Source organism: Geotrypetes seraphini, chromosome 4, assembly GCF_902459505.1.
Source record: "Geotrypetes seraphini chromosome 4, aGeoSer1.1, whole genome shotgun sequence".
NCBI classification, from domain to species: Eukaryota; Metazoa; Chordata; class Amphibia; order Gymnophiona; family Dermophiidae; genus Geotrypetes; species Geotrypetes seraphini.
The window spans coordinates 103682455-103697297 of NC_047087.1; the positions used below are offsets into that span (position 1 = coordinate 103682455).

General features: G+C 40.7%; 1 protein-coding gene across 3 annotated transcripts in view; it reads left to right on the forward strand.

The window, feature by feature from the left end:
* Positions 1–14843, forward strand: part of CFAP91 (cilia and flagella associated protein 91) — a 174408-nt gene that overhangs the window by 75393 nt on the left and 84172 nt on the right. For all 3 annotated transcript variants that reach the window (XM_033941433.1, XM_033941432.1, XM_033941434.1), the window contains exons 5-8: positions 155–211; positions 4779–4948; positions 8547–8724; positions 13175–13332. In XM_033941433.1, coding sequence (XP_033797324.1) covers positions 155–211; positions 4779–4948; positions 8547–8724; positions 13175–13332 — 563 coding nt within the window. The remainder of the gene's footprint in view (positions 1–154; positions 212–4778; positions 4949–8546; positions 8725–13174; positions 13333–14843) is intronic.

Sequence of the window (14843 nt, forward strand, 5' to 3'; positions counted from 1 at the left end):
GACTTAGGGAAAGAGAATTTTACAGATAAGACTAAATTTCACTTTTCAACTAAAAAACCTAGGCTCAGCACTCAGTTTTGGCAGAAAATTGACCTCTTTATTAATTGTCTGTGCATTATAAGCATTTGACTTTTATTTTCCTTTTTTCCCCCAGGCCCTTAATTCCTTTTCTACAACAAATCCCACCACATATTCTTCTTGATATATCCAGGTGAGTAGCAGTTAAATACAGTATTTTTTTAAATATATCTTTTTAATTGGTGCATAAAAGAGGACAAATCTAAGTAGGACAAAGAAGCAAATGTTCTTTGTTAAAATTAAAATATTTCTATGTAAGCTCGCTTTAGTTCAGGCTGGCATGAGGTGGTGTAGCCTGAGCAATTTTCTTGGATCCCAGCCCATAGAGGCCTTAAGCCTGCCTGAAGTAGGCATACCTTTCCAGTAGGCTTTAAGGGCCCCCTCTCAAATGTCTGCCTTGGTCCCTAGTATATCTATTACTAGCCCTCCTTTATTTAGATATTACCTTTGCAGAGTAGAGGAACTGATTCACAAAGAAGTCAATATACAAAACGCATCTGAGTGGAAACATACAGGGAGCAGTTCTATAACTGGACACCCGCTAGAAGTTGTTCTGTAAAGGAATGTAGATGCCTACTTTTTTATGTAGAATACTAGGTTAATTGCTTAAATATATATTTAAAAGTTAAGTGTGAGTGCTTATGCCAACCAAAGAGATGGTGTACTTTATATACTCAAATAGAAACCGATTCGAATATAAACCGATGTGACTTTTTCCCCCAAAAAAGGAGGGAAAAAAGGGTTTATATTCAAGTGCCCTACCCTGCCAAGCTCTGTACCCAGTCTCATCCTTCCCTGCCAGGGTCTACACCCAACACCCCCCTCCCTTCCTGCCCTGCCAGGCTCTGCACCCAGCCTCCCCTTTCTGCCTGCCTCCTTCCCCTACTCTGCCAGGCTCTGTACCCAGTCTCCCTCCCTCCCCTGATGTTTTGCAGGCCTTCCCCAGGACTGCCATAAGCCATGATTGTCCAACAGTGAGCCGAGACAGGAGGGATCCCTCCCATCTCCTGTCCCAGTTGACTCTGACACATCCCTGCCTCCCTCCTGCCTTCCAGACTTTTACAAAATCTACCTTTAAAGCCCTGGTGATTCAATGGTGAACCAGGGCAGGAACGATCTTCCTGCCCCTTGCAGATCCATTGTCTGGAATGACTGCCATGAGATCCTGTGGTCTCATGAGGTTGCAGCAGCCATTTCAGATAGCAGCTCTGCAGGGGACAGGAGCGTAGGAAGATCACTCCTTCCCCAATTCACCGCTGGACTTCCAGGGCTTTAAAGGTAGGATGTTGTTATTTTTTTTTTTAAGTCTGGGATGTGGGAGGATGGTGGGGATGTGTCAGAGTCAACCAAGACAGGAGGGATCCCTCCTGTCCTGGCCCGCCAGGGCTTATAGCAGGCACAGGGGAGGCCTGCAACAGGTCCGGAGGGGGGGGGGGGGGGGGCGCTAACCTTAATATAAACTGTGACCCCCATTTTTTTGGCCAGAAAATCTTGTTTTATATTTCAGTATATACAGTAAGACTTACCCCCTCTTTTACTAAGGTGCGCTATGCTTTTTAGCACAGTTAAATATTAGCGCACGCTAAACACTAACGCATGCATGTTATCCTATGGATGCGTTAGCAGTTAGTGCACACTAAAACGCTTAGTGCACCTTAGTAAAAGAGGGCCTTAGTGTTTAAATGCCACTAATATGCATGTAGTTTATGTAATGCATGTGTGAGTCCTGCCCAAGCTCCTAGCATGTGTACACCTCCCCTTGCATGTATATGCTATGTAAGTTAAGTGTTTATTTACAGAATGTTATGTTATGTGCAGTCTTATATCAACTTTTAAATTAAATTTTAAGGCATGGATTTGATATCCTGTCTTTCTGTGGATATCCTGAAATGTATTGTATGTAAGTACTTTCTCTATATCTACTGGACTCACAATCTAAGTTTTTGTACCTGGGATAATAGAAGGTTAAGTGACTTGCCCAGAGTTGCAAAGAGTTGCAGTGGGAATCGAACCAGTAGGCCAGTGTTTTCCCAAGTCGGTCCTGGAGTATCCCCTTGCCAGTCAGGTTTTCAGGATATCCACAATGATATACTGTATGTGTGAAAAAGATTTACTTATAATAGGGGCAGTGTATGCGAGTCAACTTCATGCATTGTGGATATCCTGAAAACAGTCTTCCAACATCACCTTGCAGTCATAGAAGACCACCTACAACAGCAGACAACCCTGCAGCGCAATATATAGCAAACTGAAAGTGACAAACTCATGCCCTAGTGATAATGAAACTTTTAAACTATGTGCACAAACAAGAAATTCTGAGGGCTTTTCAGCTTAGAAGCCCTCTAAAGTATGAGAACCAGCAGATCCTTTGCTTCAAGGACTTCTCCATGGTGTTTTCACATAAACACAAGGTTTTTGCACCAGTATGTACTTTGCTATAACAAAAAGGTATCAGCTGCCTTGCCCTGTGTGGCTTAGTTCCCTGTTTGTAGTAAGGCAAGGCACGTTTACAGTCCAAAGTGTGTAGAGCTGTTTCTCCTGGATGAGCATTAGGCTTTGGAAAGAAAACTGGTAGCACGATGGATTGAATGAGATTAAATTCCGTGACCACTTTCAGGTGAATTTAGGATGGGTGCAGAGAACCACCTTGTCATGATTGAATACTGTGAATAGTGGGTCCATCACTAAGGCTTGGAGTTCACTCGCGCAACAAGCAGAAGTGAGAGAAATCAAGAAGACCACTTTTCAAGTGAGATACTTGAAATGAGTAGAAACCATTGGCTCAAAAGATGGCTTCATGAGAGTGGCTAGGACCACATTAAGATCCCAGACAATTTGGGGAGGTGTGGGAAAAGAGGGAGGGACTCAACCAGTCGAGTGTGGCACCCCCCGAGGTTGGACAGACCCCTGAAAGAGTCCCCCGAGCTCAATCCGGCATCACAACCAGGGACAAGATGGTCAAATTAAACATCCAACAGCCCTACACTAAACCAGGAAAGACTGCAGGCTTAGTGCCTCCACTTGTTGAAGACTGAGAACAGATTAATTGTACTTGAGACTGCAAAGCCCACTTATAGTACAGCCAAAAGTTTGTGTCTCAGTCTCTACCTGCTGGTCGAGGTGCATTATAACCCATGAGAGGGATTGGAGGGAATGCATATAGGAATTTGCCTGTCCAATCCAGAAGAAAAGCATACACTTCCAGACATTGAGGAGAGTACTGCCTGAACAGTATTGAGGCAATTTGTGATTGTGGGGAGAGGCAGATCTATCTGAGGAGTCCCCCATAGTGAGAAAATGTGGCATAATACTCTGAAGTTGAGAGTCCACTTCTTATGGGCAAAGAAATCTGCTGAGTTTGTCGGCCAGGGTGTTCTGAGACCCTTGCACATAGACAGCTTTGAGAAATATGTTGTGAGCAATCGCCCAGTTCCAAATGTATTCAACTTCTTGACAAAGAAGGAGAGAGCCCATCCGTCCTTGCTTGTTGATGTAATATATCGCTACTTGATTATCCCTGCGAACCAGGAGGACTTGATTGGATAGGCTGCTCTGAAAGGTTTGAAGAGCAAATCAAATTTCTCCGAGTTCCAACAGATTGATGTGGAAAGTTTTTCTCTTGAACAGACCAAAGACCTTGAGTGCAAAGACCATCCAGGTGAGTCCTCTACCACTGTTTAGTAAAAGGAGCCCTTTATTATTTACCCACTTCCTACCCCAAAAAGAGGAATTCATTTAAGCATGATGGGTTAATCTTGGGGGCAGCAATTTTCACAAGCACTTTTACCCAGGGCTTTTGAAAAACTGCACGTCCTGAACATAATTTTATAACACCTGGTTTAAGAGAACAAGTAGGCATCTACCATAAGCACCTATGTGTCTTTATAAAATATTAGCGTAAGCAGCAGAAATCAAGTCTATCTTGCAAACATGGGCAGTCACACCTGCTTTTGAGCTAGTGTAAATGTCCACACCTCGAATATTCATGTACTCAAGTAGAATAGCATATTTTATAATTTATGTATATACTTTCAAATTATGCCTGAAATCTACACCTGTACATGCTTCATGGCAAAGTATGATCGTGGTGCATACTTTTACACCTGTTGCTATTTTTTCAAATACATACAGGCTATTATTCTGTGCACTCCACACAATATAGCAGGTGCAAAGCACACAAACATTTTTAGGGTTTATTTAATACTTGCTAATTTCCAAATAGAAATAACATAGTTTCTCTTTGGAAATTGCATTTTTATTTATTTCCTTATATTTCTAGGCCACAACTATTCAATTCACACAATGTGGCCTACATACTATTTAAAAAAAATTGCTCTCCAAGACATCCTTTTACTAAAGCTTAGCGCGGGCTAATGGACATTAACAGATGCTAAGTGCCATGTGGCCCATAGGTATAAAATAGGACGTGCTTCATTTAGCATGCATTAACTCCATTAGCATGCGCTAAGCATTAGCAAAAGGTCCTCTAAATAAGCATGAGGATGTCGGTAATGAAATCAGGTTGAAATGTAAGTCTAGAGCAAAATGTGCCTAGAATATTTGAAAATAAAGACACGTTTTATTTTAGATGCAATTAAGTGATTTGCATTTGTAACTCAAGGAGGAAGTTGATAATGCTTAATAACAGTATTACCTATTCAAAAATATGTTTTAGTGTACTTACACTGGCTTTTTTTTAGGCCAGAGCTAGCAGAAGATATTACAAGAGCAACTGCTTCTTTTGTGCGTTCTGTGGGCATTCAGACAGATTATCGTGATGGTGAGACTCAAACGGACCCCTATTCTCCCTATTATGTGCTCCAGCCTGGATCTATCCCTGAGCTACTTACACTTGCTAGCCTTACATGGGGTGAGTACATGAATAAGAACATGCTCAGTTGTAGGCAGCAAAACAGTTGCAGAATTTTCATATTGATAGCATTTTTTTCATCCTTATGTTGTAATGCAAGCGCAAAGCGCTCAGTGGAAGTAACAACTAACGAGATAACTCTGTTATCATTTATATGAAATCATCTTATTTCATTAAGAGGACACTGGACATTATTTTATAATGCTTTTTCCGTGTCTTATACATGAAACATGGCTTTTAAAAGCTTGTGCGATCACATACTTTTTACATGAGTATGCACTTATGAAATTTGCACGTGGATATTTCTGGAAATGCAGTTTAGGTGGAATACAGGTATGGTTGTGATTTGCACATGTATTTTACAATATATGCATATAGGAGTCATGTGACATGTTGAGAGAGCAAGACACTGGTTAGGACTGCTTCGGGCCCTGCGCTTCAGCCGACCTAATAAATAAATAGCAGCCATTAAAATCAGAAGATCAACTAATTAAAAGGCTTCCTCACTGCATGGAGAAGTTTGTAACCAAAGTTGGAGGTGAAATGTCTGAGAAATCTTTCACTGTCCTCTACATTCTGATACTGTAAAAGCAAATTTCTTTGTGCATAAGCCCTCAGATACTCTTTCCTCACAGCCCCTTTAGCATAACCTCGAGAGAGGAACCTATTCTCCAAAACCCTGGATTGATCTTTAAAGTCTTGAGTAAAAGTACAAATCCGCCATAGCCATAAAAACTGGCTAACATGAAGATTGTACTTTAAGTGGAAAGAATGGAAACTATGGAAACACAGTAGAGTATTCTTTCAATTGGCTTCCGATATAAGGTAGTACATAATTACTGTGTTTCTCCCTCTCATCTTTTTATTCCCCATGCATCTCTACCTCACTCCTCTCTTGCTCTCTATGCCCAATTTTCCTCTTTCTTCCTTTCTGCATGTGCACCATCTCTTTCCCTCTCAATCACACACTCATGCCCAACAACTCTGACATCAGAGAGAAGGTTTCTGGGTCAGCTATATGCAGTGTGTGAACCGCTGCCTGTGCATCCCTGCAACGAGTACTGCTGAAGGCAGAAGGAGGTAACTGGGACCCCCCAACACACACCACTGCCTTGGAAGGCTTTCCTCTGACATCAGCTCTGTCATTGGAGGGAAGCCCTCTGGGTCAGCTTCAGTGGATGGGTGCAAGCAGGAATGAGGGATCCCCGGCCCCAGTTTCGGTGAGTGGATAGAGGGTAGGAAGGGAGGGATCCCCGGCAGCAGCTTCGGCAGGCCTGCAGGCAATATCCTCAGCAGCGCGTACCCCCAACAAGCAGCTCACGTACCCCTAAGGGTACGCATACCGCGTGTTGAGAAACACTGTTGTAAACAACTCATATGGTAGGAAAGGAAGGGGAGATGCTGGAAACCTTTTTGATTTATAATTTTTATTCATTTTTACAACTTACATCAAGTGTTGAAAAACATCACTTGTTTTGTTATTCTTATCATCATCTAAAATTCATGAAATTTAACCTCCCCTCCCATCCCTATCACATCAAAAATATTCATTTATATTATATTATACAATATACATTTCAGTAAAATATCAAAAAACCATCCCTCCCACCCATCCCCATCCCCCTCATTTCAATTATCTTACTAAGGGAAAATGTTTACTACTCATTACAAAATTCTGTCAATGGTCCGCGGTTTTAATGTAATGTAATGTAATTTATTTCTTATATACCGCTACATCCGTTAGGTTCTAAGCGGTTTACAGAAAATATACATTAAGATTAGAAATAAGAAAGGTACTTGAAAAATTCCCTTACTGTCCCGAAGGCTCACAATCTAACTAAAGTACCTGGAGGGTAATAGAGAAGTGAAAAGTAGAGTTAGAGGAAAAATAAAAATAAAATAAACATTTTAACAAGACAGCATTGATCTAAATACTTTGGAAGGTAGAAGAGAGGAGAGAAAGGAATAGAAGCATGATGAAGTGATGAAGTGGAGCAAGTAAGTTTAGGAGGAGCGATTGACGTTTCCAGAAAGGGCTTCTTCAGGGAAGAGACTTGGCCGACAGTCCCAGGATGCCTATGTCTCCTCCCCTGAGATGTTCTCCCATCCATGCATTCCCTCCCAGACACACTGCCCGTGCCCCAGCCGCTCCAAGGAGGCTGCCCCAGATGAGATCATCTGAAAGCATTGGAAGATGGCAGGCATACGTACATTAGAAGATGTTTTATCTAATGGTAAGTTGCTTGAGTTTTCACAGTTGCAACATAAATTTGGTCTTAGTAAATCATAAAGTTTTAGATGGTTGCAGCCGAAGCAGGCCATTCAGGCGGGGTTCCCTGAATGGAAAAATCTCACAAATCAATATAGCTTGGAATTCTTATGCTTTCAGGTGGACTTCTGGGGCACCAGGCCGCACAGTGGTATAAAGTAATATCTGGATTTATGAATAAAAAACCAAAAACTGGTCTTTGGGACATTTGGAGCATTGAGATCAAGCATCAAATTACTGCGTCTCAATGGTCACGAATTTGGTCTTGGAGGATGAGATGTATAGTGTCTGCTTCTTTGAGACAAACTTGATTTTTTTCTGTTACATAGAGCATTTTGGACCCCTGTTCGTTTACAAAAATTAGATAGCTCTAAGTCGAATAGATGCTGGACACCTTGGAGAGGAGGGGAGGAAAGAATACTACTACTGTACTACTTTTTATCACTTAATATAGCACTGAAAGGCATATGCAGCGCTGTATATTTTGCCATTTAATAGACAGTCCCTGCTTGCAATAGCTTGCAATGTATCTTGGACAGACAGACATGACATATAGGGTTGGGGATGCAGAACCCAAGGTGGGAGGAATTAGGAGTTGAAAGCAGTCTTGAAGAGGTGGGCTTTTAACTTGGTCTTGAACAGACCTGTACCAGGTAATTTTCTCTGTTTGTTAATGTAAAGCTTACATTTTTGCTACTGTAGCTCAACTCAAATGCACATGTATCTGTCCAGGATTAAAAGGTTTTTTTTCTATGAGGCACCCCTTCTGGTCTGAGAGATGCTGGACTCTTCAGGTTGGGGAGGTAGAGGGGAGGGAGGGAAAGATGCAAAGCTATGTGGGGTGGGGGCAATAGGGTTGAAGTTTTGTTTAGGGTATCCAATACCCTTGTGCTGGCAATGGGTACTGTGCATTTTTAGTTTGCAGGTCATGGAACAGTCTATAGGTAAAATTTACTGCAGATATCTCAAAGTTTGAAAAATGCCACAATTAGTGCACTTTTAGCCATTAGAGAGACCTTGTTGAGCATGTGTTTTGGCCAAGATGTATAAATAACAAATGTACATATTACATATTTGAATGTATGCCTGCTTTCTTTCAGCCAAATTTAGTCCACATGGAAAGCAAAATCCACAACCAAAGTGTGCATGGCAGGTGCCTGCAAAAATGGTTGAGATGTTTAAAATTGCTCCTTAAGCCTCCAGTTCTATTGTTTATTGCTCTTAATAGAACTGACAGTGAAACAGACAGTTAATGAAATATTTTGATGCAAAGATATGTGTAGTTTTTCATGGGTATATCTCAGAGCTATTTCTCTGAATTCCCTGAAGGTCGGGGTCTCCCTGCAGGAGTGGCTGAGGTGGAGATGATAGAACGTGCCCGAGAGAAACAAATCTGGGAAGCATCTCTTCCACCTCTTCATGATACCTCACAACATGAAAAAAGGAAAAAGATGATGGATGACCAAGAGAGAAAGGAGTGGGCCTTCAGAGAATCTGAAATAGAAAAGTGAGTGTCTATTTTCAAATTGGAAAAAAAAAAACCCAAAACTTAATGTGACTGCAGAGCATGAGTTAGAAATGAAGAATATGCATTCTGTAGCTAGTAACAAAAACAGCAGTAAGTTGCAAAAGCAGGGTTTAGCCTGACAGGAGGAAAGGAAGGGAAGATGATGGACACCTTGGAGGGGAAAGTAGGTATTATATCTGTACTAAACCCCTTAGAATAGAGTTTGCCTAGAGGTGGCTGGCCCTTCTGGTACCCTTGACAATGGCATTCTTAGTCCTTCACCTATGCAGTTTATTGAAAGCTTCTATACCACTACTAATGACTGGGGATTCAATTCAGAGCAGTTTACATAAACTTCTGTAATGGTAGCACAATACATGAGCTTCTGTAATGGTGTTCCAAAACATGTGCTTCTGTGAGGAGTTACAAGACATGAACTTCTTTACTGGTGGTATTATGTTTACTCTGTATATACTCAGCATACATTTTATACCACAATACACTTATCCTTTATATATACGAGTGTGTGTGTGTATATATATATATGTATGTATATATATATATTTATATATAACATAATAAAATCCTAAGCGTGCATGCGCACTCTTACCTGCGTGCTTCTGTTTTCCATTTTTCATGATCTGTAGGTCCGCGGCAGGCAAGAGTGCGCATGCGCGCATCAACTCCCTCCCTCCCTCACTGTAAGATTGCCGCCGTTGTCGCCCCCTCCCCCCCGTCCACCCTATCCCGGCGTACATGAACCCCATTGACCCTCCCACCGCGAGATGCACAAACCTCCCAGCTCCAGCAGCGGCCGCGTCTCTGATGACATCAGAGACGCCGGCAGAGGAAATCAGAGCATGGGAAGGCCGCGAAGCAGTGTCTTTAGTGTGATGCGGCCTTGACGGTCATCTTGCGGTGGGAGGGTCAGTGGGGTCGGCTGCACGGCGGCGATAGTGGGGGGGGAGAGTGTTCTACTGTACAGGGGAGATGGCTGGCAGGCAGGTACAAAGATCCACTGCAAATCATTTTGTAACTGCAATGCAATATGGCAGACTTCTGTTTTAGGCCATTTTACAAATATGTGAAGAGGGCTTGGGAGCAGGGAAGAGGTGCTGCTGGCGGGGGGAGGGGGGGAAGAGAGTTCTAATGTACAGGGGGATGGCAGGCAGGCAGGCAATCTGGCTTCGGAGGGTGGGGGTGGGACAAAGTCTGGAAGGCAGTGAGGGGGAGCAGGGAAGAGGTGCTGCTGGACCAGAGGAGCAAAGAAGAGGGACAGGGGGAACAGGGAAGAGGTGCTGCTAGACAGGGGGAGCAGGGAAGAGGGGCAGGGGGAGTACGTAAGAGGTGCTGCTGGACAGGGGGAGCAGGGAAGAGGTGCTGCTGGACAGGGGGAGCAGGGAAGAGGGACAGAGGGAGTATGGAAGAGGTGCTGCTGCATTGTTACATTAGACATAGCTTGATGGGTGAGATAGGGTTTAAGTCCTTTAATCCAGTAAGCGGTAAAGACCCTCCTTTTCAACTAAAATTACAATTGCAATCTACCCCTCACCCCCCTTAAATTCCCCCTCCCTTCTACCCTCTCTTCTCCATTCTGAACCTCTACTTAAATTGCTGTATAGTCCTTGTACTAAAACTACTGTATAGTCTTTATATTGTCCAAATGTACTTCGAAGTGAATGTTTACTTGTAGGCCGTTCTGAGCTACTGGAAGGACAGGATAAAAATCTAAATAAATAAAATAAAAATATACGTTTTTCATATTTCGTTGGATCTGTATTGTCATGTCTATGTTTGGGTTCAGTCATACTCCTAGGTTTCTCACTCCATCTAAGAATGATTTTATGGTATTGCCATTCAAAGTTAATTGGTATCTTGGACTATTTCTTCCCATTTGTTAATTAGAAGTAACATAGAAACATGGTGGCAGATGAAGGCCAAATGGCCCATCCAGTCTGCCCATCCACAGTAACCATTATCTCTTCTTTCTCTGAGATCCCACGTGCCTGTTTTTTCTTTGTTAGCTACCAAACCGTTTGTTTGAAGCTATCCGAAGATTTTCTCTAGGCCTGTTCTGATACTCTGTTTAGTTTTCCCTGTTTCTTTAGTGGGATGATCATTTGGATGTTGTCTGCATATGCTCGAATATAACATTCCCATCCCAGTTTTCTGATAAACTTCCCCAGCAGCTGGAGGAAGATGTCGAGTCTTCTTGATTCAAGCTATAGTCTCTGCCTTTATAACAGTCAATGGCAGGGACCATAGGGCAGCTGCCATGATATGTGGCTGGAGATTTGTTTCCAAGTGTACAACACTGGTAATCAAAATTGAAAATCAGCCTATATTGAGTTCAAAACAGTGTCCAAAAGGTGGTATTTTTGTATGTCTTTACAAACATATGAAAGACATTTCTTTAGAAAAAAAGTAGAAAACTCATAGAAACATAGAAAATTAAGGTAGATAAAGACCATGTGGCCTATCTAGTCTGCCTAATCATGCCATCTACTATCCCCTCCTCTCCCATAGAGATCCAACATACTTGTCCTAAGCTTTCTTGAATTCAAATGCACTTTTTAATCTCTATCACCTCCATAAGAAGGCCATTCCAAGCGTTCAGCACCCTTTCCATTAAAAAGTATTTTCTGAGGTTACTTCTGAATCTATCCCCTTTCACCTTCATCGTATGTTCCCTCATTCCTATTGAAAGAGACTTGCCTCATGTGCATTTATGCCATGTAGATATTTAAACGTCTCTATCATATCTCCCTTCTCTTGCCTTTTTTCCAAAGTATACATATTGATTCAGACCTTGTTGCATTGCAAGCTTTATCCTGACTATCTCAAGAAGACATTGAATGCATGAGTATTTGGTAGATGACTACACCAAAGTGTACGTGTTTAGTTATTAGCGAAGTACATTAAATTTATGTTATTTTCCACAATAAAGTGCAGGTATTAAAGGTTCATCTAATAAAATACTGCTAGCTATTTTTCATAAAATGTCTATCATTATTTCATGACAAGAGAATGTTTTCCTATTCTTTTGAGGTTATAACAAGAATCCGACCCCACTTTTTGTAATAAGCATATTGGAGACTCTAGTGTTATTTCTGTACCGATTTATTGTTCTTTTTCAATAAAACAGACAACATAAAATGTATTTTTATCAATGTATGATTACTGAGTGTGAAATCATAAAAGTTATAACTATAATACCAAGAAATGTGCTCCATTAAGCAAAAATAATAGCAAATATTAAGAAAAACTGAGCTTTATATAATCAGTGGCTTTGAGGGATCCCAGGATGGGCTTTAAATTTTTTAAAAAATTATTTTCTAAAGAATCAAATTCATGTGAAAAACTTAAATTTGCGCAATTTTTCCAAAATTAGGTTTTTCTAGACAGCCCTAAAGGTCCTTTATAAAATATATAAATGGTTTTGATTGTAACCACAGAAAGGTGGTAAAGAAATTCCTCTCCCTTTCCCTTTGCCTAACAAACATTCCTCAGTATCTTTCCAAATAAACAGAATATCATCAATATAGTGCAACCACAGGACGACATAAGACCAAAACCTTGATGTATTTTTCTTCAAAATGGGAAACGAAGACAAGCTACCAAAGAGCATCTCTTGCACCAATGCCTGTACCTTGTATTTGAAAGTAAAAACAATCCATAAATGCAATATAATTCTTTTTCAAAACCAATATCAATAAATCCTACAAAACGTATTTTGCACCCCCGAACTTCCAACACCCTCTCGACATTGCAACACCCCCCTGACACTTCAACACCCCTTGTACACACCCCTGACACCTCTCAATAGTGTAATATCCCAGACACCCCAATATAGGAGGGGGCCTTAGGACCTGTTCTGTCTTTCCAACACTGGGAGTGGCCTAAGACTTTGATTGGAGAAAATGTTTTATTTTTTCCTTAATGAAGAAAAACCCATTTTTATTATCAGTAAGTTAAATATAAATGTGCCTTCTATGGACAGCATTAGTTATGTTATTTTTTCCTTATATATTCTTTAAGAAATTATTTCTAACAAGGGGGCAACATTTGCTAACAGCATATGCAAACATCATTAACATGTACTGTAAATGGCCCCCAAAGTTTGCAGTGTTTAATACCGTATAATTAATACAGTTCATTCATTACAACTTTTACTATAGCTTCCTTGAGTGATGCTAGGTATTTATAATTATTATTACATTTGAACCACCTCCTCCTACAAGATCGGTTTTCATTCATTTCTTTAAAATTTGTTTGTGACAATTTTGTACAGTTCTCTTAACTAGGGAGACTGACAATAAGTAATAACAGGATGCAGAAAAGTTTCAAGCAAATGGATTATTTAAATTTTAGGATATTATGAAAGCCAAGGGGAAATGTAAAAGAAAAATATATCTGATTAATTCTCTTTCTGGTCTTTGTTCATGTACAGGCTGCAAGAAGTTCGTTTAGAAGTCTTAAAAAAAATGCTTCTGAAGCGTGAGGAGAAACAGAACAAATCTGACATAGAACGCCTAGATGCTCGTTGGTCTAGACTCCAGCAGGAGAAAGAAAATAAAATAAAAACAATTCGAAAAGATTATATTAAAGGTAACAAATCTAGAGAATAACACGGGAACAAAGTATGTCCCCGCCCTTCCCACAAGCTCTGTTCCTACCCCATCTCTGCACTGTCCCTGCTAACTCTTGTCTTTATTCCTGCTCTGTTCATGCAAACTGTGATCCTATCTGCACAAGCCTCAAATAGTTAGGATTTTATATTGAAATAATTTTATTAATTTAAAAAGAAATAATATTCTGTACAACTGTCATTTTATAAATCACAAATAATATAGAACAAGGATCAACAAAACCCATGTCTCACTTTCCATACCATACCATACCTTTTTCTTCTATACCGCAAATTTTGACTAGGATTCAATTCGGTTTACAATAAGATTCTCGATCGGAGTAAATGAACACTGAAAGAAAGTTAGATGGGTAGAATGCTGAGTTTGTTATTGGTTCAAGGAGAAAAGGTGAGTCTCTTTTTAACCTCTTACTGAAGATAGTACATGCATGTTTGTCGCAGATGAAGAGAGAACATAAAACATAAACATAAAAGCTCACTTGTATACCGCAAATACCGTTAAGTTCTATGCAGTTCACAGAAATTAGCAATAAAAATGAATTAACAATTTTTTAAGCTCCAGCAAGATGAACAATCAGTATCTAACTTCCAAAAGATTCTGTAAAGAGATGCGTCTTTAGAGCACACCAAAACTGTTGATACGAATTTTAAAATGTGAATATGTGAGTCAGATCCCTAATCCATGAAGCTGCCTGGAAGGTCATTCCCTATCTTGGATCCCTGATGGGCGAACGTAGATTAATGCAGCTTCTTCTGAAGTACATGCAAAGGCGGAGGGAAGGCTAGTTTGAAATGCCGATGAGGTCTGGTGGAGAGAAAGGAGCGCATAACGGTGATGTCTGTGCTCAGTTCTGCAGAGTTATCACCATGGTTTTGTGGACCATTCAAGCTATCTTCTATTGTATTCTCTTCTTTATGGGAAGCCAATGTATAGTCATGTGAAAAAATTAGGACACCCCATGAAATATTTAGTTGTTTCTTAAGAAATGTTCACATATCAATGTCAAATCTTTTTTTTTATTTATCTCTGGAAAAGAAAGTGATGTAATTGCAGGTAAACAACAAAAATGTTCCTTGATTTACTCGTGAAACAAAAGGTATCCACAAAATGTGTATTCTAACTGAGGAATAAATTAGGATACCCCCACATATTCTGCCATTTTAAGTCCACTCCAGTCACGTCCAGTTTCCCCCGCCTTCGTCCAAGCGACCACGGTTTTCTTGAGATGAGAATTTTTTTCTGGCTGACCCGGTTTCACCAGGTGAGGACTTGGATTTTGGGGTAGCACTACAAAACACTCAACATGGTTTCCGATCCATGCACAGTCCTACTGGAGTTGACCTCAAAGGCCAAGGTATACCTAAGCAAGGGCACACAATCATTTCTCCTACAATTTTACATCTCAGCAGCATTCGATTCTGTGGACTATTCACTCCTAATACTCAGACTCAGCGAGCTAGGCATATGAAG